Source organism: Gopherus flavomarginatus, chromosome 15 (assembly GCF_025201925.1).
Source record: "Gopherus flavomarginatus isolate rGopFla2 chromosome 15, rGopFla2.mat.asm, whole genome shotgun sequence".
Taxonomy (NCBI): Eukaryota; Metazoa; Chordata; order Testudines; family Testudinidae; genus Gopherus; species Gopherus flavomarginatus.
The window spans coordinates 9,302,622-9,330,357 of record NC_066631.1 but is presented as its reverse complement, the minus strand read 5'-3'; the positions used below and the strand labels follow the sequence as shown (position 1 = coordinate 9,330,357).

General features: G+C 46.4%; 2 protein-coding genes across 4 annotated transcripts in view; one reads left to right on the top strand and one right to left on the bottom strand.

Moving 5' to 3' along the window:
- LOC127034846 (uncharacterized) overlaps window positions 1-27,736 on the bottom strand; it is a 299,262-nt gene that overhangs the window by 60,279 nt on the left and 211,247 nt on the right. The window lies entirely within an intron of this gene.
- The window catches only part of KSR2 (kinase suppressor of ras 2), a 250,094-nt gene that overhangs the window by 208,443 nt on the left and 13,915 nt on the right, over window positions 1-27,736 (top strand). For all 3 annotated transcript variants that reach the window (XM_050924133.1, XM_050924132.1, XM_050924134.1), the window contains 2 exons: window positions 4,875-4,971; window positions 14,448-14,581. In XM_050924133.1, coding sequence (XP_050780090.1) covers window positions 4,875-4,971; window positions 14,448-14,581 — 231 coding nt within the window. The remainder of the gene's footprint in view (window positions 1-4,874; window positions 4,972-14,447; window positions 14,582-27,736) is intronic.

Genomic DNA, 27,736 nt, shown 5'->3' with positions numbered 1-27,736 from the left:
TCACTAATCATTTTTGGCTCTGACTTCTGTCTAACTCCACTCACCAAGGCTGTGTCTAAATCTGAGCAATTTCTCCTCTGCAGCCTTCCAAAGGGTTGGTCTTCCTTGGCTATGCACAATGCCAAACCCAACAAAGGCCCTTATCTCTGGTCTTGACTCCTGCACCCTCGTCCTCTCTGGCCTTGACTATTGCAACATCGCCTCCTCTGCTGCTAAGATCATCTTCCCAGCCCCTCATGCTGACCCCATCACCTCTCCCCTCCCCACCATGCCAGATACAAGCTTCTTGTCCTTTTCCTGTTGGCCTTTCATCATTTAGTCCTACGCTACTCACTAACATCTTTCAGATCCCTTCTTCAGGCTCAGTGGTACCATGAAGCCTGCAGAACCCTGATTACAGCTCGGCAGCATCAAGCTAGGGTTACTGCTACTCATCTGCTCCTTGGCCTCTGTTAAAGTACCTCCCTGCCTCTCCAAACCCACACGCCTCTAGCTAAATACTGTGCATGCTGCCAGTCCATGAGAAACAAGGCTCCAGTCACGTTACTCTGGCATCCCATACCCCTTCATTGTGTCTGTTACACCTTGTCCTAAACCACATTTGTGAGCTCTTGGGGGAGATTGTTTTACTACATCTGTACTGCACCTATCTCAATAGGGCCTCAGCCTGCATGGGTGCTATTATAATACAAGTAAATCTGATGTGCTGGGTGAGATTGCTGATTCACCTAGCTGACAGTCAGCTTGTTGTATTAATGTCTGGCCATGTCCATGCTATGGGGCCTGTGTCGGCGTAGTCTCCTAGTATGGACGCAACAGATGCTGACAGAAGGAAGAGTTCTGCCGGTGTAGCAACACCATCTGTCCTGCAGGTTTTGTCAGCATAGCTATCTCACTAGGGGGTGTGATTTCATTTTCACACTCCTAGCTGACATAGCTCTGCTGGTCCATTGTAGACCAAGCCTATGAATTGCAACTTGTGTCCATGCATCTGGAGACTGTCAGGAACATTTAATAAATAGAAATAGATTAAATTAATCATTGAACAAAATAGGAATGAAATAACCTTATCACTAAATCGGCTTGGAATAATAGCGATAGTCATGATTAAATGGCCCCTCTACCCAAAAGCTCAACTGCCCGATACAACATGGCTAGGGCTACTAGGCAACATGGCACCATGGTAACCAGGGACAAGTTGCAGGAAAACCAAAATCCGCAGCTTGCCCAACCACCAAACCTAAAAGAATGACAGCTCTCACCCATCAGATGTGAATTCTGATCGACCTAGGGCAGTGGTTCTCAATCCATGGGCCGCGAGCTGCTTGCAGCCCAATCAGCACACAGCTTCAGCCCATGTGAAGTCCTCAGGGCCATAGAGGTAGTGTAAATATTGTGTGGATGTGGCCCACGTAACACATTGAGAGCTACATATGCGGCCCACACTGGTAAATAGATTGAGAACCACTGACCTGGGGCTCTCCAAGGTTCAGCTGTAGAAGGTAGAAGGAAGTGCTTCAACTCTGAGTAATGGAGGCTTGAGGCCTGGTGAACTTGGCTCATTTTGTCAGTACTCCAGAGCTACTCATAGACTCATAGACTCATAGACTGTAGGACTGGAAGGGACCTCGAGAGGTCATCGAGTCCAGTCCCCTGCCCTCATGGCAGGACCAAATATTGTCTAGACCATCCCTAATAGACAATTATCTAACCTACTCTTAAATATCTCCAGAGATGGAGATTCCACAACTTCCCTAGGCAATCTATTCCAGTGTTTAACTACCCTGACAGTTAGGAACTTTTTCCTAATGTCCAACCTAAATCTCCCTTGCTGCAGTTTAAGCCCATTGCTTCTTGTTCTATCATTGGAGGCTAAGGTGAACAAGTTTTCTCCCTCCTCCTGATGACACCCTTTTAGATACCTGAAAACTGCTATTATGTCCCCTCTCAGTCTTCTCTTTTCCAAACTAAACAAACCCAATTCCTTCAGCCTTCCTTCATAGGTCATGTTCTCAAGACCTTTAATTATTCTTGTTGCTCTTCTCTGGACCCTCTCCAGTTTCTCCACATCTTTCTTGAAATGCGGTGCCCAGAACTGGACACAATACTCCAGCTGAGGCCTAACCAGCGCAGAGTAAAGCGGAAGAATGACTTCTCGTGTCTTGTTTACAACACACCTGTTAATGCATCCCAGAATCACGTTTGCTTTTTTTGCAACAGTATCACACTGTTGACTCATATTAAGCTTGTGGTCCACTATGACCCCTAGATCTCTTTCTGCCATACTCCTTCCTAGACAGTCTCTTCCCATTCTGTATGTGTGAAACTGATTGTTCCTTCCTAAGTGGAGCACTTTGCATTTATCTTTATTGAACTTCATCCAGTTTACCTCAGACCATTTCTCCAATTTGTCCAGATCATTTTGAATTTTGACCCTGTCCTCCAAAGCAGTTGCAATCCCTCCCAGTTTGGTATCGTCCGCAAACTTAATAAGCGTACTTTCTATGCCAACATCTAAATCGTTGATGAAGATATTGAACAGAGCCGGTCCCAAAACAGACCCCTGCGGAACCCCACTGGTTATACCTTTCCAGCAGGATTGGGAGCCATTAATAACTACTCTCTGAGTACGGTTATCCAGCCAGTTATGCACCCACCTTATAGTAGCCCCATCTAAATTGTACTTTCCTAGTTTATCTATAAGAATATCATGCGAGACCGTATCAAATGCCTTACTAAAGTCTAGGTATGTCACATCCACCGCTTCTCCCTTATCCACAAGGCTCATTATCCTATCAAAGAACACTATCAGATTAGTTTGACATGATTTGTTCTTTACAAATCCATGCTGGCTATTCCCTATCACCTTACCACCTTCCAAGTGTTTGCAGATGATATCTTTAATTACCTGCTCCATTATCTTCCCTGGCACAGAAGTTAAACTAACTGGTCTGTAGTTTCCTGGGTTGTTTTTACTTCCCTTTTTATAGATGGGCACTATATTTGCCCCCTTCCAGTCTTCTGGAATCTCCCCTGTCTCCCATGATTCCCCAAAGATAATAGCTAGAGGCTCAGATACCTCCTCTATTAACTCCTTGAGTATTCTAGGATGCATTTCATCAGGCCCTGGTGACTTGCAGGCATCTAATTTTTCTAAGTGATTTTTTACTTGCTCTTTTTTTATTTTATCTTCTAAACCTACCCTCTTCCCGTAAGCATTCACTATATTAGACGTTCCTTCAGACTTCTCAGTGAAGACCGAAACAAAGAAGTCATTAAGCATCTCTGCCATTTCCAAGTCTCCCGTTACTGTTTCCCCCTCCTCACTGAGCAGTGGGCCTACCCTGTCCTTGGTCTTCCTCTTGCTTCTAATGTATTGATAAAAAGTCTTCTTGTTTCCCTTTATTCCCATAGCTAGTTTGAGCTCATTTTGTGCCTTTGCCTTTCTAATCTTGCCTCTGCATTCCTGTGTTATTTGCCTATATTCGTCCTTAGTAATCTGACCTACTCACAAACATGGCGTCCAAGTTTCTGCTCTCCACCCACTCTGTGGTGGTGGAGAATTGGCTAATAGCATTTGAGCACACGGGTGTGAATTGCGTGGTGAGTGCTCTCTTTGGACCCATCTGTTACCCCTTTGACTGATTGATCAGGAGAGTCGGGCCATCCCTTTCTGTGAGGCTTTCACCCCTGACCGCTTCTGCACCCCATTAGCTGGACCCCAGAATCTCTCACTTTGTAGGGCTGGCAGGGGATCCAGGCCACTCGGAGCTCTTAAGTGATACATTAAGTGATATGGACTCACTTGTCCTGAGGTTTCATTCCACTCAGCCTGACCTTATCACGCAAGGTGGTAAAGACAAGTCTTGCCCACTCTCCCTAAGATCGGTTCCAAACAGCCACACAGCTGCGAACATAATTTCCACTAAAGACACTGTCTAGAAGTTTTTGAACACTGCCAGTGTTCTGCCTCCTGTGTCAGGGTGAAGGAGGAGGACGATGATGAAGAAGAAAGGAGGAAGATGTGGTGGGTGGGATAAAGGAGTCATTAAAAGCCCAAACTTTTGTTTCATTAACTAGAACAAATTCAAATTAACATCTGTGATTCTTGAAGCCTATTTAAATAGAGATTTTTTTTTTTGGTCTATTATCCAGACACAGGTATTTAGTCTGTTCTTTCTCAAGTTGCCTGTAATGAGTGTAGGTGGGTATAGATGGGGAAAAAAAGCCCTCTTTCGTGGGAGGAAGCCGAGGCAGAGTCCACCCACATACTCCGTTACGATATTCAAATGTCAATATATTTTTAATTGGTTTAGATGCCCCCTTCCCCCTGCAGCTGCTGCTATCAATTGCCTTTGGTAATTAAGGCCCTGTAAATAGATTTTACTGTAACTGGTACAAGAAGGAAAATCGGAGGACCCTGTACAGTGTACAGGCTTTTCTCTTTTTTCCCTCTCTCCTCTGAGATCTGTGAGAGTTTTATCCTGTAAAGGATGAGGTGGAGAGACACAGAGAGTTCTGCCCAAAAGTCTGAAGCCCCAAAGCCAGGAGCTTTCTGCCAACTAGAAAATGGGGAACACAGTAAGAGAGAGAAGAAAGGGTTATCGGGTATTGCTCAGTATCTGTGGGGTGCTAGCAAAATATACTAGAGAGCTAAGATATTCCCCTCCCAACATGCCGAAGAGAAGGAGTGAGCTCCAAGATTTATTCCAAAGTCTGTCGTCATCGTTTTGGTATGAAGCCAAAATACTGTATCTATTTTTAGCCCCCTTTACAGGTTCTTTCTTTTTAATCCGTGTTTAGATTTAATGATGTTTCTTGGTTTTTTATTTATATCCGCCTGTTTGTGTATCTCCCCCTCTTTTTTTTTTCAGTTTGTGTAAAGGACGGACGCTCTACTCGGTGGTGAGAGATGCAAAGATTGTCCTGGATGTCAACAAAACGAGGCAGATAGCTCAGGAGATTGTGAAGGTACTGTATACCACGCGGACAGCCTAGTCTCACTGGGTGAAACTCAGCCACTGCGCATAACTCGAGTTAGCAGACTCCGGGTTTGTTAACACAGGCTTGAATGTCCACTCTTATTTGTAGCCCCAGATTAGGAACTGCTGAACCCTGTTCCCAAGCTGGGGCTCCAGCGTCTACACTGCATTATGCAGGCTCAAGTCCAACCACCCATATCCCAGACTTCCTAGTGCCCTCCAGAGGGCAAAGAAAGTCAGCTGGTGGAATTGTGGGATACTTTAAGTGGACTCCCAGAGCACAAGTCAGTGGGGCTACATCTACACTGCCAAGCAATAGGGCTAGAACCCTGGGTCCCAGCTTGACTCAGGCTTGGAGCCTCCTCCCTCATGGGGTCCTGGGACTCTGGGTCCAAGCCCTGGGTTAGCGCGATTTGTGTGTAGATGGAAGAAGGGTTAGGCTTGAGCCTGAGTTCAAACCCTGGGCTTACATTGCAGTGTAGACATACCCTTAGAGGCTAGACAGGATGATCACAATGGTCCCTTCTGGCCTTAAAGTCTATGAAACTAAAGTCCTACTTAAGCCCTTAAAATGGGGCTTAAGCGGTGCCTAAGTCTTGTGCTTGCTGTCTGCATGGTGGTGATCTTCACACAACTTGACCAAATTCATCCTTAGTTTGAAAAAGAACAAATTATAGGAGAAATCTGAAATATCAGCTACTTAAGTACTGTCAGCCAGTTCCTCAGCTGGTTGGAAGTTTGGATATTACTGAAAAATTCTCCATTTTAGCTGTAATTTTTCATGCTTGCTGTCCAGAGGGAACTTCTCTTTTTAGATTATTAAAATAAATGGAAAGTAAATCAGTTCAGCTACATTTGAGGTAGGCATGCATGTGTGTGGGCGTGTTCCAAAACCAGAATACAAATAGACTTCTGCTCTCAAAATTTGCTTCCACCTTTTGCTTTCACAGTGATAACTGAAAGTTCAACTTTGCCAATTGAAACTTGGCCTATAGATAGTTCTCAGCGAGGAGCATGGTGGTGGTCAAGCTAGGGGGGAAATGGGTTGGAAACTAAAAGGTTATGTCTGCACTGGACCTGGAAGGTATCATTTCCAGCTTGTGTTGAGATCTGTCAGAGCTAATAGACAACAGTCCATGTCTTTGGTCAGCGCATTCCAAGGGACGTGCACAGAGAAGCAGAGCGGTAAAATAATGCCTGTGTGTGTCTCCGAATGGGAGAGCTTTGAGAGGGATTTTTTTTAAAAAAATGTGCTGCGTATGCTCTGTACGAAGCTTTTAGCCATATGGAACTTTCTCTGGGTATGTCTGCACCAGAGCTGGAAGGTGTAAGTTTCCAGCTCAGGTAGACATACTCAGGCTAGCTCAGATCGAGCAGCATACTAAAAATGGAAGTATAACAGCAGGACGGGCTAGCCACCCCAAATACGATCCTGTCCAATACCCTAGGAATGTACTCAGGCATCTGGCCCGCCCTTGCTGGGGCTACACATCTATTTTTAGCATGCTGGCTCTATTACAGCTTGCACGAATATGTCTATTCAAGCTGGAAATTACACCTTCCAGCTTTGGTGCAGACATACCCAGAGAAAGTTCTAAACGCTTGAAAGCTTAATACTGAGCAGATGCAGCAAACATTTTTTTAAAATCCCTCTCAGTGCTCTCTCATCCAAAGAGATGCAAACACACATTTACAGCTATATTTTTCAGTGCATGTTCCTTGCCATGTGCCGGCCAAAGATATTGACTGCTTCCTGTTAGCTCTGCCAGGATACAGCACTTCCAGCAGGACACCAAGCACTAATGGCTGACTGGTGCCTATCTCCTTACGTGTGTGTATACGGAGCACTTGCATATGCAGATCTCAAGGGAAACAAACTTTAAAAAACAGGTTGAGGGATGCAGTTCGGAGCACCTGTGTGTTTACCCCAGGTTCCCATGCGTTACTTGCTAGAGCTGCTCGGCAATTTTTTGACAAAAAACATTTTTTGGTTGGAAAATGCTGATTAATCAAAATGAAAACAATTGGGGGGGGGGGGGAGAATTGGTGAGTTTCAGTAAAATACCTGTGCAAATCAGTTTCCAAATTGTCAGTATGTCCCAATCTGACCGTTTTTTTAAACAAAGAAGTCCCATTGTTATGTTTAAATGACTTTTTCTTAAGAAATGTATGTTAACTTACAGATTTTTTTCTTAAGTTTTTTTTTTTTAAGTTGAAATTGAAAGGAAGTGTTTTGATTGACCTGATCTGAATTTTTGGTCTGTGAAAATGTTTGATTTTTGGCTTTTTGTCTCAATTTGGGATGGAAAAATTTCTCAAAATCTCAACTTCTCAGATGGTGGGAAAACTGTTTCCTGCCCACCTGTGCCCCTGGCTCCCTTCACAGTTAAAGACACACATGTGTGGTACATGCAGACTTCCAGTGGTGGTTGTGGTTAGAGAGCTTGGCTTTTTCTTTTTAAAATAAATAAATTAAACTAACTTTGGGAACCAAAATGCAAAAACTGCATTTGTGCATTGCAGAGGCTGCTCAAGACAATCTGCCTCCCTAGGCAATACCTCAGTGTGCCACCCCCTCCAACCTCCTAGAATAGAATCATAGAATATCAGGGTTGGAAGGGACCTCAGGAGGTCATCTAGTCCAACCCCCTGCTCAAAGCAGGACCAACACCAACTAAATCATCCCAGCCAGGGCTTTGTCAAGCCTGACCTTAAAAACCTCTAAGGAAGGAGATTCCACCACCTCCCTAGGTAACCCATTCCAGTGCTTCACCACACTGCTAGTGAATAAGTTTTTCCTAATATCCAACCTAAACCTCCCCCACTGCAACTTGAGACCATTACTCCTTGTTCTGTCATCTGGTACCACTGAGAACAGTCTAGATCCATCCTCTTTGGAACCCCCTTTCAGGTAGTTGAAAGCAGCTATCAGATCCCCCCCATTCTTCTCTTCTGCAGAGTAAACAATCCCAGTTCCCTCAGCCTCTCCTCATAAGTCAGATTTGCTGAACCAGGAGGGATGATGAGTGTCTGAGGTGGGGGCATGACAAGCCCTCTGATGGTTCTATGGTTATGGTAGAAGGGGTAGGGGGGCAGGAGGTTGCAGTGCCACTCACTCAGGTTTGGCCCTGCTATTATGACAGAGGGGTGGCCAGGCCAAATCTATGTGAGCATGTTGCGATCTGGCACACCAAGTTGCAGTCCGCTCAGGTTTGGCCCAGCTGCCTAGTTTGCCTATAGCTACAGCAGCCTCTGGTGCAATGTGGAAGTTGCACAGTTAAAATCACAAAAAGTCGGGAAATGCTAAGGTTGTTTCCTCTCCTTGTCCTGCCTGGGCTGCAGTGCACCTGTGTGGTATCTCTAGCCCTGTTTACTTTGTAGAGCTTATACCTGTTGCAACACTCAAATGCATGTCAAAGAGTAACATCTAGACTCTGCAGTGTAGCCCACGTCACGATAGGATCTTCACTTTTCTCTTCTGGTTCTGTATTTTCACTTGTGCCCTCTTAATGTTTTAATACCTAGTTTGGGTTTATTTAGGCCCAGTTTCAGCAACACATTTAAGCACATTCTGATCTTGAAGTATCTTATTAAGCCTTATTGAAGTCAATGGGATTTAAGCAAGTGCGTATAGTTAAGCACTTCTGTTTTCCAGAAGCTGGAAATGAGCGACAGGGGATGGATCACTTGATGATTCCCTGTTCTGTTCACTCCCTCTGAAGCACCTGGCATTGGCCACTGCTGGGGAGAAGTGCCTGCAGATGGTCAACACCAGCAAAATGTCTTGCGGCTTGCAATCAGATTACTTTGATGGGCCGCAGGTTGCCCACCACTGATCCAGACTAATGAGTAGCTGTGTCACCCCTACCCTCTAACCTGGGGTGCCCTTTACAATGTCTTGCTCCTGTAGTCTCCAGTGTGGACTGCTCACAAACAGCCTTCTGTGTGCAAATCACTCCCAGCTATGAATGTGTGCATGCTGCAGCCAGCCACCCCTTGGATCTTACCAGGTTTTGTTATACTGCAGGGTGACCTCAACACACTCTCAGCCTTATATTTCCCCCCAGACATGTATTTCCTGTAGTGCCTAGCCCACTTCTGGACAATAAATGTTTATATAAAGTCCATCATTTCATCAATAGAAATTAAATGCACACATTTTGTTACCCCAAATGGAGTTTCCCAGAAACTTCAGTTTAAACAAACCAGATTAGATAAAACAATAAAACAAGTTTATTAACCATGAAGAGAGAGATTTTCAGTGAGCACAAGTAGGGAGGCATAAAAGTCAGAAATGGTTACAAGAAAAATAAAGATAAAACACACTTGATGCCTAACTTAACAAACTATTTCAAACTCAAAGTAAAGTTTTCTGGCCACATGCTTTCAGCAGTCTTACTGACTGAACTTTATTGGTCAAGACCCCTTCTCCATTTAAATAGCTGCTTCCTTTGTCCCTTCTGGTGCAGTGAATCGATAGGCAGAGATGGAGAAAGGAGGGTCCTTTTTATAGTATCAGTTCCCCTCTTGGAAAACATTCCCAGATGAGATTCAGGGGACTGAGTCTATAGGGAAGGATGTTCCCTGCTGCTTTTCCCTCACCTGTCTGAGCAGCCTTATGTTTTCCTTCCTGCTCAATAACTCTGTTTATTGCTTAAACTCAGTTTGGAACATGTGTTAAGAACACCATACAGCAAAATCTTATAACTTCACATACACATTTTATTAGGACAATAATGATCAGCAAATTATGAGTTTTCAAATCATACATCCCAAGGCATACTTTGTTCAAAGATTATTACAATAGTATGTAGCGCGTGGACACAGGGTACATTCTGTCACAGTGCCCTAAATGCCCAGGCTGACCATCCACAGCTCCCATTGCAAGTGAGGGGCCTCCCCCATCCTTAAATTATAGCTGCCTCTGTCCATGTGTCCTTGGCGTACAGACCAAACTATGTAGTGGTCACCCACTGCAGGGGGGACACCATGCTGTATCACCAAACCTTTCAAGCTTGGCATATTGTTCAGTGCAGCCTTTGCTGTACCTCTGCATTGCACTGAGGCTTTGCTCTCCAAGCCAGCCTAGAAAAGGCTCAGCGCAGCCTGGACTGAGGGAGGAGAGGTGACTCGGAGTAAGACCAGACAGGGATCCCTGACTATACTGTATCAGTCACAGTAATTGAACGACTCTATCCTTTTAGTCGCCTTACTTGATTGAAGATCCTTTAAGCTTATTGGATTATTGGGTGCAAGGGTTCCTGTTGTAATGTGATCCTAGCTAACCTCGGGTTAATTCGTTTAGAAAGCTGAGCCAGCAGGGGGAGCTGACTTTTCATATACACAGGAAGCCTGAGACAATTAGTGTAGTACTTAGCGAAGGATGTGCTTATCATTACAGATGCAAAGGCTGGGGCTGTTGCAATCTGGTGTGGGACCTGGGATGTCAGATGTAGGGGAGAGGTAGAGAATTGGGGCTGGGTGGTAAAGATGCTGTTTGCTAGCCCAGGGCTTGTTCCAACTTTGGAGAACTATCCTAGGCAATACGTTGGATAAATTCCTTCCTCCTAAACTGCACCCACTGTCTGAGCCAAAGCAAACAAATCACGAAGAGCCAAGTCCTCCCTTCAGATACACACACGCGCAACTCCCAGTTTGAGGGTGCGTCTGAGAGGGGAGTTTGGCCCGCCAGTGCAGGTTCCTGTCCTTGGGTTTGGGAAGGATCTGAAATAACATGTCCCCTGTGTGTAAAACGATAATGCTCTGGCTGAACAGGGGTCCTCTGAAGTTTTATATACGCAGCATCAGTGCTTTTCCTACAGGAAACTTTTAGCCGAAACCAAGGCTATAAATAACAGCGCTTTGCAAAGCCACCTCTTCCTTTCATTGAGAACTGCTGCCTCTTTCATAAACACAGGGGTGGCACAAAGGAACAGGGAGAGAATGACCCTTGCGCAGGCACACCCAGTGACTAAGCACTGACTTACCATAGGATGTCTGCTGTTGTCAACACACTATAAAATCACTGCTGTGCACCCTAGGCCAGCTGTGACCAAGCCCAATCTCAAAGTCTTTCACCCAAACGTCACCTTTTTTGGGTATGGAACAAAACCCTGAGTCTGGACATCTTGCCCAGCAGCTGAGTCAGAGAGGGCATCTGCCTTCACAGTGCTTCAGTATAATCCTTACAGGTCCCAGTCCCTGGGTCCTGACATGGATTTTGCTGACTTCAGTTCGTGTTTGGCTGAAAATATCCCTGGAGGATTTGGTCTATAATGAACAGTCATAGGTGGTGATGGTTTGCTTAAGGTAACGAACTTCTACTGCAGGGGTAGGCAACCTATGGCACATGTGCCAAAGGCAGCACACGAGCTGATTTCCAGTGGTACTCACACTGCCAGGGTCCTGGCCACCAGTCCAAGGGGCTCTGCATTTTAATTTAATTTTAAATGAAGCTTCTTAAACATTTTAAAAACCTCATTTACTTTACATACAACAATAGTTTAGTTATATATTATAGACTTAGAAAGAGACCTTCTAAAAACGTTCAAATGTATTACTGGCATTAAATTAGAGTGAATAAATGAAGACTCGGCACAGCACTTCTGAAAGGTTGCCGACCCCTGTTCTACTGCATGGGCCATTTGGAAGCTGATTGTCACTATAAGTGTGTGTGTGTGTGTGTGTTTGTGTGTGTGCGTGAGCTTGCATGCATGCAGCTCCTAGCACAGTGATCTTGGTTGGGAGCCACTCAGTGCTACTGCAACAAAAGCAAATTAATTTCTTTTCTTACCCTTAGTTTTTTGGCAAGGTGATAGTAACGGTCATTCAAAAACCAACTGGCATAGAATGTTACTACATGTGTTAGGGTGTGCAGGCCCCTCTTTGGGCCTGTAATTCCAATAATAATCGCCATGTTCAGCTAAAATACTTTACACTTCCATGGTGTCTTTCATCAGAGGCTCTTGGAGCGCTTAGCACTTGTTGGTGAAGTAAGCCTGTGTGGGTTAGGAGAGTGTCTGTTCTACAGATGGGGAAACTGAGGTATGGAAAGCAGATGTCTCTTGTCCAAGGTCCAATAACATGACACAGGTAGAAACCGGGATGGAACCCAAGTGTTCTGACTCTGTCCTCTGCTCTAAACAGTAAACCACAAAAGAGCTCATGCTTTGGTAGGAACCTGTTGTACACCTGGTGTGGGGTGGCAGAGGAGAGACTATTTAATGGAGAAGCAACTGGGTTCTCCTTCCTTAAGCCTGTTTATGGATTCTTAAAGTGTCAGGTCTCTTTATGACTGGGCATTTCCCATGGCACCAGCCATCTCCTGCCACTTGGGCTCTGTGGCTTGGTCTACGCATAAAAGTTGTATTGACATAGCTACATTGGTGAGAGGTGTGAAAACGCCACGGTCCTGATTGACATAGCTACCATCCTCAGGAAGGGGAGTTCCTACACAGACAGAAAAACTCCTTAGAACATAACAAGAGCAGCCATACTGCCTCAGACCAATGGTCCATTGAGCCCAGTATCCTGTATCCAACAGTGGCCAGAATCTGAGCTTCAGAAGGAGTGCACAGAACAGGGAAGTTGGAGTGATCCACTCCGTCTTCCACTCCTGGATTCTGGCAGTCAGAGGTTTGCATTGCCCTGAGTATGGTGTTGCATCTCTGACCATCTTGGCTAATAGCTATTGATGGGTTTAACCTCTATGAATTTATTTATTTAGTTATTATTTTGAACCCAGTTGTACTTTCAGCCATCACACCTTCCCACGACAATGAGTTCCACAGGTTAATTGTGTGTTGTGTGAAAAAGGTCCTTCCTCTAGTTTGTATTAATCCTGCTGCCTATGAATTTAATTGGGTGACTCCTGGTGTTTGTATTGTGGGAAATTGTGTTCTGTCAGTGTGGGCTGAGTCTACACTCAGGGGCTATGCCAGCATGGCTATTCCGAAGTAGCTATGCCAGCACAAGCTCCTTAGTGTAGACATTGCCTGAGAGCTGGCTTCAGAGTGTGAGTTCTTCCAGACACGACACTTATAACATAACCTAGCATCACAGCCCAGATGTATTCCTAGCAGAACTCGGTCATTGGCTGGCTTTGACCACCTCAAACAGGCTCACTGCAGGGAAATTCTGATCTCCCTTCCCCCATTTCTTCACATCACTGGTGCTAATTATAATTTTCCACCATGTAGGTGTCAATAGGAAACAAAGCTAAACCAAGCCGCTATGTGCCTCCTACGCTGCTATGATCTCTAGACCATGAGAAATTATTTCTAATTATTTCTAGACTAATCTTGGGGTGCAGGTAGAAAACATGAATTAATGATTCAGACAGGGATGGTGGTGGTGGAGGTGGAAAGCTTTGAATTACCTTCCAGCTCCTCAAATCGAAAAGAAAATGAATACAGTATTCCTCATCCTCAGCAGAGGATTGCAAGAAAGTGAATGCGATTTGTTATGCTGTTGTTTTTTTCTGAATAATGAATTAATCAGGATGTTGAAATTGGAACCAGCTTAGCAAATAGGCATAAAATGATAACAGAGTGGCTCTTTTTTGGCAGCATCCAGCCAAGGATCTCAATACACTTTGTAAACATTAATTGATTCTCACAGCACCCCTGCGAGTCATCCCCATTTTACAGATTGGGAAACTGAGGCAGGGAGCCTCCAAGTGCTCCAAGTCAGACAGCGAGTCCTGTGCAGCACAGGGAATAGTCATTCCCTCGCATGCCTGGATGTCCTGTGACTACCAAAGACAGAATGGCTCCTGGAGCTTTCCCTGGAGCAAGGCAGTTCCTCACTGCCCTTACACGGGCAATGGCCAGTGGTCATGACTGAGCAGATAGTAACTAGTGAAGCTGCCCCTCTGCATGGCTGCACATAGCCCTGGCTGCAGGCTTACTGGTGCACTGTGTGGGAAGAACAGTTCCATTCCCTGTGTCCCCTAGGGCAGAGCTCTGCTGGGGGTTCATGCTCCCGCTGATTAGAGCTTTAGGGTGCAGGAGTGGGCTGTGGATGGCTGAGTGGATCCGGGCTACCTGAAATCTTAGTTTCACCCTGCTCGTGCTTACACTCGAGCATCACGGCCCTACGCACCCTGCTGTGTGCTGCCCAGGGCATGTGTGCAGGGCAGGAGCCAAGGCCTAGGGGTGAAATGATGTCATGTGGTTTTCTCTCACAGCTGAAATTCTGTTTTGCAAGCAGAAGGGTGATTCAAATGTGTGTGCCCTCACCCCTCCTGGACCCCTCGCTTGGACTGGCCCAGCTGCCTGGAAGTGAAGGAGTGCTCATGTCTGAAATCCCTTCCCCTCTCTTGCGTTCAGTCCATTTAGAGATGGCACTGGAAGCCATCCGTAACCATGCTGCATGCTAGCACGAGCTGGTGTTGTCCCCTCAGGGATTATGCTATTCCAGTTGCTTGTGTCTCCCTTCCAGTTCCTTCTCTCTCCTTTCTTGCAGGGAATGGGGTACCTGCACGCGAAGGGGATCCTTCACAAAGACCTCAAGTCTAAAAACATTTTCTATGACAACGGGAAGGTGGTGATCACGGACTTCGGGCTCTTCAGAATATCGGGAGTTCTGCAAGCAGGCAGGTAGGCTGTAGCTGCAGCCGGTGGGGTCCTGGAAATGCTCCTGTGGGTGTTAGTCCTCTACACTGTCATTTGTCTCTAGCATCTTCCAACCCATCTTCTGTGCCAAAGAGTAACCTTCCTTTCTCTGCTAATACCATCCTTCTCTCGTGCCCCACCCCCAACTATCCCTTATGGGATAGGCCCAAGGAGGGGCCACGGACCCACACAGGAGTCGGCCGTTGGAGAAGTGGGTTTGGGGCACTGTAGACTTGCTTTGGCCTGGGGGAGCTGAGGGGCTGGCTCAGAGAATTACCCCCCTCTTCCTTGTGTCCCTTTCCCCCTGCAGGGGCACAGTTTGGTTTCTGGGAACCAGAGTTCAGGGTGTTGCCAGCTTACCAAGAATGGCCTTTTGAGTCAGTACCTCCAGCCTGTTACCAAGGGAGTGGTGGAGGGAAGGGCAAGGCAAACCACTCCCTGGATGGAATGATGCAGTGGCAGCTTAAAACTCCCAGCGCTCCCAGTCATCCTACAGAGGGGATGATTTTGACCCAGAATTTTTCCTGGGGCAGAAGCCATTGTGACTCGCTATCACCTGCTTTCTCTTTTGGTAGCGATGTACCAACGGGAGGAGAGGGCTTCTTCATCCTCGAGTCTAGGCTGAGCTAGCTGTTGCTGTTGCATTGAGATAGTTAGCAAAATCTTGCTTTCATGAGCGCCGTGTGATGGATTTGTAGTTAACCCCCAAAGCAGGTGGGCGCACACTCAAAATTCAAGTCTAGATACCAATTCAGATCACAGCCCAGAGCTCATAGGTCTGTGGACTGAACATGGACATAGTTTTGAGCAAACAGTCCAGTTTATAGTTTCAGTTCAGAACTATGTGAAATGGGATTCCCTGTGATTTTGGTGCTGTGCTGAAGGGCATTTCATAGGGACATCGTGTCACCTGTTGATGTGATGATAACACTTAGCATCTTTAAAGCCTGTTAATCAACCAATCCTCACAACTAGAACTGGGGGACATTCTTTGGACAAATAATTTAGTTGCTGGGAAATGCAGTTTTGGGTCAAATTTGCTGAATAATTTTGGCCGGGCCTAGATTCACAAGGGACTTCAGCTTGTCACCATTCACAAGACGGGAGGTGGTGGTGATGGTGTTCCCCCCACCCTTCTCCTTATAACTTGAGCCCAGTGACACTCACCTGGAAGGAGGACACCTGGGTTCAGGTCCCTGCTCTCCCAAGTGAGTGTCCCACACACTGAGCTGAAGGTTATTCGGGTACCAACACCACCTCCTCCTTTGCTTTCATGAAAAAGGTTAAAAATGCTAAAGGTTTTGTTCAACTCAAAACTAAATTTTTCCAAATTTTTGATTCAACAAAAATTCCCCAAAAATCTCATTTTCACCCCAAAAGAACCTTCATTTAAAAAAAAAAGCCAGTGAACCAAAAATCAATGATTTGCAGCGCCCTTGTTGAGGAAGTCGTATCCTCCCCATTTCACATGTGGGCTATTGAGGCAGAGAAGCTATGATATGTTGATGGCCATACAATGAGTCAGGGGCGGGAGCTGGGATTGGGGAACATCCTCATTCTCAATCCTCAGCTCAGTTCCACTAGCCTGCGGTTGGTATCCTGCCTCACCCAGCCAAGAATCCATGTGCTGCAGTGATTTACCTGTTCTGTCCCACAGCTCCAGTTCCTATATGGAATCAAGTGATCAGACTCCTCCCTGGTGTTCCTTTCTTAGCCAGAGCCTTGGGAAATGTGGTGCTAATTCTGGAGCAGGAATATTTTTGCGTGCAGTCTGAGGCTGCACTGGGGACATTTCAGTCTGGATCAGCCACGTCACAGAACTGAGGCTGTGCATCTCTTGGTTTGGAATGATTTCAGACTGGCTCCAGGAAAAGGGTTTTGTCTCCTTGCTTTGGCAGTTGGATTTCTTTGCTGGTTTTAAGACTGGGAACCATGAGTTATAGTAGAATAACTGGAATTTTGGGCCAGAATGTTGGTGGGGGGGGATCCCTCGGTGGCTTCAGTGTTACCTTCAGAAGAGGACACCTCATGGACAGGTGTTCATCTATTATAGCTCCCAGAGGTTCTCTGCACTCTCTCCCTTAGTATTGTGTTCTCCAGAGAAGTGGCTTCGGCTATTTTATTTGTGCACCTGATGTGCAGCTGCTGCAGTCTGTCCCTGCAGATGATCTCTTCTCTGATGAGAAGTACCAGTCCAAACAGGACTGCAGTGCTGCTGCAGCAGCTGGTTCCCTTCGCCTGGGCCAGAAGAGCATAGAACAAAGTCACTTCCAAATTCTTCCTCCCCTGATCTCTTGGTCCTCTATTGAGATCAGCTCTAGGCCAATCTATGCTGCCATCAGTTAAGATAAGAACAGCTGAAGGCAAACTCCACTTCAGGTGCCTCCTAATTTAGATTTAATTTGTTGTATTTTAAAAAAATTCTTCCTATATTCAAAAAAACTCCAGAGAAACCCCCTCAGTATTGTAGAGATTTGTTGTGGTTAATTATTGCTTTATTGCAAAGCCACCTGTGAGATAAATGGCAGATTTTTAAGTAGTTTTTATTTATAGTGTGTCAAAGTCAAAGGATTCAAGAAAGAGATAATGGGCCACCTATTTCTATCCCCCACCCCTCTTGCCAGTGTATCCAGTGTCCAGATAAGTGGTTAACTGTGCGATGAGCTTTTTTCTTACCCCCTGCTTAATTAGATCATTGCCAGTTTTTAGCCTAGACATTTCCCAAAGCTTTAAAAGTCCTAGGAGTACCGCTGTTTTGGCACTTTCCACACGGTATCTGCAAATGTGATACACTGGCCAGTGGTGTTTCATGTCCCCCTTTAGTGGCTGCACCACTAGAAGGTAACAACTTACTACAGCTACCTGCTAATGAGCTTGCTCGTTAGGCTGAAGTGGTGGTTATCTATGTCCTCGGACCAAGGATTCCGAGTTCAAATCCTACTGTGATTAAAAGGGGTGGTTACAGAATTGATCCTCCACACATTGGCTTGTTCTGATTGATGTTTTGTCTTATTCTTTTTAGATAGTTCCTGACCCCAATGCAGTCCATCCCTTAGACCTTCACACTAGGTGTTCTTCCATCCCTTGCCTGGGAGGCTGATACCTTGGAACACTGGGTATGTTAAAATAGTGCCCAGAGTTAGGGTGACAACCAGTGGGTACACTTCCTCCTGGGATCTGGAGGTACCGCACACAAACACAAACTGAGGATGTAAAAAGCAACAGAGAATCCTGTGACACCTTTAAGACTAACTGAGGTTGTTTGACCTTGTTGGCGGTGACCGGACAACAGGTGAAGACATTAATATTGCACTGATAGATGAATCCAGGACCATATACACAGTGTCTTTCTTCCCAAATGACAGGTTTCAGAGTAGCAGCCGTGTTAGTCTGTATCTGCAAAAAAACCCAGGAGTACTTGTGTACTCCTGTTCTTTCTTCCCAAAGCACTTCATAAGCTGTACCCATCTGTCAAGGCAGGGATGCAGCTAAGCAATAAGAAGAGATGGAGGGATATTTCAGCCAGGACAACAGAACAAACCCACTTTTCCGCACGGTGGGATTTTTAATGCCCATGCAGAGCAGAGACAAAGCCTTCACTTCTAATGGCATCGGCTGAAAGACCTACGCACAATATACTCAGTGCATCATCCTGGGAGAAGGAAAGGCTGAGTCAGCTCTCCCAAGATCCCAAGCATCCTGTTTTCATTAGGGCTGCGTGACTTCATACCAGAAGACTGGACAACAAAGCTTCCAAGGATGGCCAGATCTTCAGAGGAGATCCTATGGAGATGAAATACTTCTTCATTCCTCTGAGGCCCTCCCACAGAACAAGGGACTAATATCCATAACGGTTTGAATTCCATGCCCTTTCTGAAGGTGCAGGGTGACAAACCTCTCTGCCTTCCAGGACTTACCTGGACATTTGCCCTCAAGATGTGGCCACTTGTATGTTCCCTGAGGTGGTACTAGAGTGCCTAACCTGCTCCTTGGGGCAAACGAGCTTGATCTCACAATCATGTCAATACTGTGCCCTGTGACTCAACGTGGGCGTATCTCAAGTGTCTGCAACGTGGCTTTGCAAACATCTGTGCCAGCGCAGCCCACCCCTACTCCCTGCGTGAGTCAGGCATGCCAGAGGGCTTCGGCACCTGGTGCTTGCTGCTGTTTGAATGCCCTATTGTGTTTGCCTTTAGTGGGCTCTGCTAATGCACCTATCTAAGTGCATCTTCTTCTTTATTTGTTGTTGTTGTTTTTCTTCTGCCGAGTAAATTGCAGGTTTCATTTACAGAGGGTGGTGTTTTGACAGAGCCGAAAGGAGCAGGGAATGCTAATGAGTTGTGGTAGGAGAGGGTCCTTCCAGTTGGTGTTCAGTGACTGCATGAAAAGAGCCTTGCCTGACTTCTCTGTTCCTCACCCCAGTTGTTGTTTGCGTTGTGGTTGCACCGAAGGGCTCCAGGAAAGGATTGGGGGCCTGAGCAAACACTTGTTTAAAAGACAGTATCTGTCCCAATGAGTTTACAGTCTAGGTTATTACAAGTGCACAGCAGGTGGACAATCAAACAGGACTGGAAATGGAGGATGAGCTCAGCTCTGTGGGGAGTGACAGTCATTTCCTATAAATTTGTACAGTGCCTGGCACAGCTGGGCCCCAACTTGGTAGGTCTTCACACACTGCCACAATATAAGTGTTAAATAAGAATAGCAGAGAGACAATGAGCTTTGTGCTACATAGCTGCATAAGATGGCTAGGTCCCTGCCCCAGAGGGCTTTCAATATAGTTCAGGCACCAGGTCTCTCCTCGCGTGCACCACTAACATGCAGCTCATAGGCTGGTTCTGAATTAATTCTCTATTCTCAAAGGTATGAAAAACATCCAATTACATAGATCTACAGTTATCAGACTCTGCAGTTTTCTAAACTGGAAAGGGGTGTAATGACCTGATTTCTCTTTGCATCATGGCCTCAGCCAGATTCATCCTACATGTATGAAGCAGACTTTTCTGCCTTCCTGAGAGAATTTTTCCACTCACTGCAGTGTCCCTCAACTTTAATAACAACAATACAGGCCCTGCTTTGTGGGTGGCCTTGGAGGTTTGCCGTGGTCCTAATGCAGTTGCCTGAGCTGGGAAAGGAGCAGAGACCAGATGCTACCAGTGAATTTTTTTTTAAATTGCAATTTTGTTAGGGATTCTATTGGCAGGTCAGTATGCTCTGCCCACCAGTTCTGGGGTGGCTTCTAACATTCCATTCCTTTCCCAACACGTTCGAGAAAACTCTCTAGGAATTCTCAAGAGGAAGCAGGTTTGCACCTCTAATGTTGCAGTGTGACGGGGCATTCACCTCCTGGGCACTTCCTCTTGGCTGGCTGTGGTGCTGCAATCTCCCCCTGGCCCCTCTCCCACTCCTGGTGCCCTTTGTAGGTTGTTGACCTTGCTTGGTAGGTCTTCAGTGGCTCAGCCCTCCAGCCAAAGTCACACAGTCAAATGGTGTATTCAGGTCCAAAATAACACAAAACAAAAGTTTTCCAATCCCACTACTCCTGGTCCCAACTCAGGGACCCTTTAAACAGCAGCTGCATACTACTGCCTCCAGTTCACTGCTGCTGTTCCCTGGGCTTTTTGCCACTTAGCTCCTTTCTCTTCACCCTTCTCTCAGGGCTGAAGTTCTCAGATCCTCTTCCTCCTCGCTGAATGCCAGTGCCACCAGAATCCATCTTCTGGTTCTCGCTTGAGCTCCTGAGGCCAGCAAGGGGCATCGAGCCTGGCTTCTCTGGCCCCAGCCAGGAACTAACCTACTCAGGCCGTGCAGCTCCTTTTATCTGAACCTGCTGGGCTTGGATTGGCTGCTTCCACGCAGCCTCTCTAGGCAGCCTGGAAGACCCACCTTCACTGCTCCTTTCCTGGGGTAGAGTGTGATAAGTCTGTGGGGCCTCCAGCAGGGCACCTTGAAGAACCAGGTACTGCCTGTCACATGCAGGCATCAGTATTTGCTGTATAATTTCCCTTTTACAGAGTCATAATGAACCAAATGAAGCCCCTCATCTTACAAAGGGTCCCACCAAGGAAGAAGGGTCTGTCCGTACAGAGACCATTGCAGGCTGGGCACCCAAGTCTGCTGACACAATAAATTGACTTTTCAGTGGATTCCATCACACGCTGGTTTATACAGGAGTGAGGTAGCTGATGACCTGGCCAAAATTGGAAGATTGGAAACTCAGGTTGGAATGACAGGGGTTAAGTATACTAACGCCCTCTCAAGGGAAATATTAGCTGAAATTAATGGTCAAAAGATGAAAGATCCTCTGATTGATACCAAAACATCTAGGAAAATAATATCTGGTTATGAGTTTGCAGATGGGTCACATTGCTGGAATGAAAATCAATAGAGATGAGACCAAACTATATCCACTTTGCAAGACATGTCAGGAGCAGGCTCTAATGCCTGCTCAGGCTTTTGAATTCAACATTGTAAGGAAAGTGACGTGTTTTGGATTGAACACCTTGAATTGATCCCTCACAAAGGAGCCTGGACAAGTTGCTGAATTCATTCTCAAACTTCCCGGCCTGATCTGATGATTGCGGGACAGGACAATAACAATAACAACACCTGATGCACCGGCACAGACCATGCACAAAGTGCATGTGAAAATCACTGAGGTTTTGCCTTCACTAAGGAAAAAAAGATGTGTTCTTTCTCACCTCATGGTAACCGACGCAGGGTAAAATCCTAGTGAAGACAAGGCAATTTGTAGTTTTCATATGTGTTACAGCAGGATGAAGTAAGGACTATGGGGGAGCTTAGGGTTTACCTAGATGTGCTAAAATGTGTGAAAACAACACACTGCCTGGTCTTCACAAGGATTTTACCCCATTAGCTACCACCTGTTATCTACCTTGAGGAAAGAACACACCTTTGTTCAGTGAAACGCACCCTGAGTTGGCAGGAGCACGAGGCATGATGCATTTACAATCTAGATGTATGCAAAAGTGCATATGCCTGTCTGATGAATAGGCTTGATGTGATCATTCAAATCGGCACTGGAGAGACTTACTTAAAGTCTTAGCTCAAGAGAGATTTTTATTTGTTTTATTTTTCTTTAAACACTTGGTTGCACTGAGTGGAATTCTTCTGAGAGTAGGAGTGAGGGGAGTGGATTTTGCAAAATTTGGCAAGCTCGTCTCCTCTTTTAATGTAAAATTAATAAACCCTTGTGTTTAAATCACTAGATTTTGCAAGGCTTTAAGTCAATAACACATGTTCATTTGAGTCTAAGGGGACAGCTTATTTACAAAGCCAGGAACAACTTATGTCAGGAAGCCCAAAACCGCATCAAATTTGCCCAGTTTCGGCTCTCGATACAATCTCCGAGCCCAGCCAAGTTCAGTGGCAGGCTCGTAAACCCTGAAACCCCAGACTCAAATGCACCTGGATATCAGGGAAGTTTGGAAATGGATCTGTACCAGAACTTCCCAGCTGAATCCCAGTCTCGTGATGGGCCAACGTGAAATCCTGGCACCCCAGAGTATCGCTGAACTGGATGGCTTGAGCCCATTGGTACTTTCAGGCATACCTCTGCTGATTCGTGGTTTTGTGTCAAAACTATGGGAATCTCCTGGATTCAGGTGAGCTTTGTTTGGAGTTTTTGGACTGCCGAGCAGAGGTGGGGACCACATGGGTTACAACCAAAGGAATGGCTCAAAGGAATGGCTGAAACCTGGGAGCTGCTGCAATCTGAGCTGCAGAGCCCATTTCAGAAGCCACTCCATTGTATTTGCGAGGCTTTGCTTTTCAGAGCCCTGTGTGCGCACTCTATTACTTGTGCTTGTCTCTCTCCCCCTCACCCCCCATTAGAGAAGTGCTGTGAGCACAGACTTCAGTAGCGGGGGGAATCTTTGTGCCTTTTAATTGACCTTGGTGCTTCGTAGCAACTCGTAATTGAGAGCTGCACATGAGGGCCAGCAAACAATCTCAAAGCCCGCTGCTGGGAGTTGAAAGCTTCCCTTCTGTTCCAGAGCACTCTCACCTCTGACTCCTGGAGCATGGAGGCCTCTGAGCGTAGCTGGTGCTACTGGTTGCCAAGGCGCACTCCCCACAGCCAAGACGAAGAGAAGCTGTCAGGTTTCTGGAGTGATGGCAGAGACTTACTAAGCCTTGTGAGCTGCTTGTGCTGTTGTGAACTCTTCGTTATGTCCCTTCACGCAGTGCGTCGGGAGGATTGTGTTTTTAATTGACCTACCTCTTGGTTGTTTTTCTCACTACCTGCCTCGGAGCCTTTTGGGGGAAAACAGGGTGGAGAGTTTGCATCTGATTTTTGATCTTGCTCATGGCAATGTGAACTTGTTGATTCCAGCGGCTTTTCTTCCGTTGTCCATTGGTGTGATTGAGATCCAAATCAGACTGTGTGCTATCAACACGCACGTGCTGCCTCGGAACAATGGTACATTTTTGTGACGAAGAGGAATTTTTAAAAACAAATGACTGGATTTGATCACGTCTCACAAATGGAGGCGGGCAGGTAACGACTGCGAAGAAATAGGAAAGGGAAAAAGCAAACCTCCCCAGGGGTGTGTGTGCGTGCGTGTGTGTTTGTATGCATGCTGTGTATACACAGCTATACAAAACTGTGTTACGTTCTAAAGTAGGAAGAGGGAACGTTTGCTTTGGGAGTTTGTCGTTCTTGAGCCTCCCTCATGGCCTGGCCAGTAGAGGAAGAGGACATGGTTGGGTGGAAAAAGACAAAGTAGAGTTGAGCCCAAACTGAAAAGTTTCTATCAGGATCTGAATTGTCCCCAAGTTTGGTGGGAGAGTGTTTGGTTTGGGCCCTTTGCAGAGACAAGCCTGGACTGTGACGTTCAGAGATAAGAGTGCCCATAGCCTGCCTCTTCTCCTCTAACGACTGTAACCTAGGGATGAAGTGGGGGCAGGGAAAGGAGGAAATTTCCTTAAAACCAACCGGCCAACCATCTCAGAGGGTGACTGCATTTACAGCAAAAACCTGCCCTCAGGTAACAAGCTTTCCCGTTTCCCTTGGTTGTGCCAAACATTCTCTGCTGTTAGGCAGCACACTCCAGACTTAGGAACTCTTCCCTGATGTGAGGTTTTTCTGCAGTTGCCTTCAGAGCAGGCTAGTGTATGGGGAAGGCCCTTCATTTTCACTTGGATTTAGTGTAAAGTTTTCTGGGGATCTATCTCTATTTATTACAAAATTTAAAAAATGGGTGAAAATCAATAAAAAATGAAACTGAAGGGCCTTGGGTGCCTGGTATTCATGGGGGGCAGTGGGCGGGAGGGGAGGGATGTCCAGGGGGGCAGTGGGTGAGGGGTGCCTGGTACTTGGGGGGGCCAGTGGGCGGAGAGGTGAGGGGTATTCAGGGGTGCAGTGGGTGAGGGGTGCAGTGAGTGAGGGGTGCCCAGTACTCATGGGGGGCAGTGGGTAGAGAGGTGAGGGGGTGTTTAGGGGGGCAGTGGGGTAAGGAGTGCAGTGGGTGAGGGGTGCCTGGTACTCATGGGTTGGGATGCGAGGGGTACCTGGTACTTACAGGGTTCTTGGTGGGGGAAGGGCTGCCCAGTATTTCTGGGGTTCAGCAGGTGGGAGGCACCCAGTGGGGACGTGGGGCCGAGTAGTCCTGGGGTGCAGCTGTTGCTGTACTCATTGATTATGGTCTCAGTGTAGCATCTGAGGAAGTAGCCTGCTCCCTGCTGGCCTGTTGCTGCAGAGGTTGGCCAGGCTCGGCTGCTGGGCTCTGGCCTCCACTCATCTTGCTCCCTGACTGTGAAGCAGTCACCACAGACTAGCAGTTCCTCTCCCCTGCACAGGTGTGCTGAGCAGTCTGATGGAAACTCTGTGAGGGGGACCCCCCCCTGGCATCTGGCCCCGGCCCCCCACTCCGGACGGAGAGGTGGCAGTTCACGAGCCGTCAGATCTCCTTCCAGAACAGGGAGCTGGGTCCAGGGAGTCGACACTCCCAAAATTTGGGTGAACATTGGTAAAACATGAATAATGGCTTTTCTTTATAACTCAATAATTTTTTTTGGAAAAAATCAGTGAAAATCAAAACCAAAGGGCCTTGTGTCTGGGCTACTGACTGGCTGTGCCCTGTGTCATGCTGAGGGGCAGAATACGTCCCCTTATGGACACAGCTTGGCTGAGGAGACAGCTTTGTTGAGCAGCCCCAGTGTGGCTTGGGGAGCAGATTCAAGTGGAGAGCAGTGCCCGTGGACTGGGGAATGTTCCCATGTGACTGATACCTCCTAGGCTCCAGCCTGGCATGTGGAAGGAGGAGGAAGCCTACCTGGCATGCTGGTATCATCCATTTGCTAAAGGATCATAATATATGTGTATTGATTAGCCGGGAACTTGAGGAGGTAAAGGGAGTGACTGGTAGATGAGGTGGGGAGCAGGATTAAAAATGAAGCGAAATTCCTGAGCTACGTGCTGGCAAGAGCTCAGGATTAATAGTCATGTCACCAGAGAGATTGGCAAATACATTTACTGGGGCAGCTAGTTTTAATGAAGCAGGATGTGACAAGGGGAATTAGAGTGAGGATGGACTACTGTTTGGGGAGCAATTACAAATGACCCTGGCTGAGTGCTTGCAGGGGAGGACGTGTGTGATTTGTGTGTAGCCTTGGGACACAGGGGTGGAAATCTAGTGCATGCAGCTTGACTGAGGGGCGGGCAGAGATGTAAGAGATAGGAGCAGGCCGGGGGTAATGCAGAAATGTGGAAGGCAGATGTGTGGGTGAGTTAGGAGGCACTTGGAGTTGATTCTGTGTGGTGTCCCTTTATAAAACACTGAGCAAGACAGATTCCCTTACCCAACGGTCCTACAGTCAACAGTAATCCAGGCAATGGTAATTCAGCTTGGGGTAGGAAGCACAGAGGTCATCACCTTGGATGGAAATCAGTGTAAGGAGCAGGACACTTCTGCTTTCATTGTTAATCCTAGGAGTCAAATGATGCTTTACACTGGATGGTGTGCATGAGGCAGATGGAGATGGGCCATAGGCGGGATTTGATTATAGTTTAGGAGGCTTCTTTGAAAATATTTCCTTTAGCATCCTGCTAGAAAGGAAGGAGGAAAATCACTATTTACTGGTGAAAATGTCAGTCCAGCTTTACTATTCCTGCTTTTTATTTTCTGCTCTGAGATGAAATCTAGCTTTATGCCAAGCTGGATACTCCTCCCACAACCCTGGCGCTCCAGCTGGAGCATCTGAAGTCCTTTCATCTGACCGACCAGCTGACACTACAGCATCCTAGCTACTAAAAGAAAGCACTGAGGCTGCCTCCAGTTCCCCTTCTGCAATTAGAAGGGGGTCTTGGAGCAGTAACATAAATCTCGCCTTTGTCCCAAGGTTCTGAGTCTCACCTATTCAAAGTTCTGCCTGATGCTCCCAGCACCGGCCAGCAAAGTGACAAAGGAGCTGAGTTCATGACACCCCCCCGGCCATGTCACTTTACACAACCCAGGTGACTCAACATGCTATTGCTGAGTTCCCAGGCCACACACCTGACTTCCTTGAGACAGTTACAAAGCAGGCAATCGGTATTTTGTGCAGGTCCCGCTGCTTGCTAATGCTGACCTGAGTTCACTTCATTAACTAACAGTTGTTTAATTGCTGTCAGTGATGGCTTCCCTAGGGATTATTGCTCAGTGTAATATGGCATCTGTTTTTCATAAACAGGACTCCAGGGAAGGAAAAGGTTGATCTCTGGGTCCTAGACTGTGCCCTTGCTGGGACGTGAGTGATGAATGTTAATGTTCTAAGTGCCAGGCAAGGTCAGTGGCCGCTTCTGGTGCCAGCACAGATTACAAAGTGTCCTTTCAGGCCAGCCAGTGACATAAAGGTTATTGCTGGAGAGGAGACACTGGAGACCCAGTGAATCTCAGTGGTCATGAATTAGGCCTTGTGTGAACCGATGTGGTTCACTGGGTGAGACACCAGCCAGGTGTTTAAGAGACCTGTGTTCTGTTCCGAGCACTGCCTTGCTGGGTGACCTTGGGTAAGTTACTTTACTGTTATTACCCTTACTTATTATTTGTGTTGCACCAGTGTCATCTTCGGCAGCACCGGCCACAACGGATACTAATGAGGCTGGTCTTTCACCCTGGTGGAAAGGAGATGATAATGTTCCCCCACCTATTTATACAGCGCTCTGAGAGCTGCCGACAAGCAGCACTGTCCAAGCACAAAGCATCATCATTATTATTGGTTGATTGATACATTGATTGATTTTATTATTTCCCCAAGATGCTGAATGGGCAAAGCTCAAGTCATCGGGTCAGTGAAAATCAGCTGAAGGGTTGTGCACCGCAGTGCGAAGTTAAAAAATCTATTCAAGAATAATGTTTGTGAAAACAAAGGGCAAAGTGGCCTCTAAATTTGGCATTGCATTACCGGATGAGTGTGTGCATATCCATGGACCCTCACCCACATATATATGTCCGCAAAGCTATTGGTAATAAAAATATAGGGTGAGATTTTCAAAGCCAGCTCAGAGATTTAGCCATGCAACTCCCATTCAATGAATGGCCACTGTCTGTTTAGCTCCCCTACTCAGTGATGAACATGTTAGCCCTCTATTACTAACAGCACTGGAATAGCTCTCCTCAAACACTCCTCCTCCCAACTTACAGATAAAATGTGACTTTTTCCTTTGAGTTGCTAGTTCACTCGCCCATCTGGACCTTTCTGCTCTATTTAGATTTCCTGATAATTTTCCCTTTTGTAATATGGTGTCTTGTCGCTCTGTAGCAGATGCATGTAAAGGTCTTTTCTGTGATTCGGTTGCATTTCTTATATTGTTCTGTACAAAATGGTTTGAGTCAATGAGGAAGCCACTTGCTAGGATTGCTTTTTTGTGTGTGTCTGACGTATTTCCTATATAGACTCATAGACTTAAAGGCCAAAAGGGACCATCATGATCATCTAGTCTGACCTCCTGCACATTGCAGACTACAGAACCTCACACACCCACTCCTGTAAAAGGTTTATATTATGCATATATCAGGTATTGCTGTAACGACGGCCTGAAATTCCAGTGTGTCTTTTCTTTCACACAAGCTGTCATTTGCCGGGCAAATTCTTCTCTGTTATAGCAGTGTAAATTTGGAGGCCCTTTGCTGAAGTCAG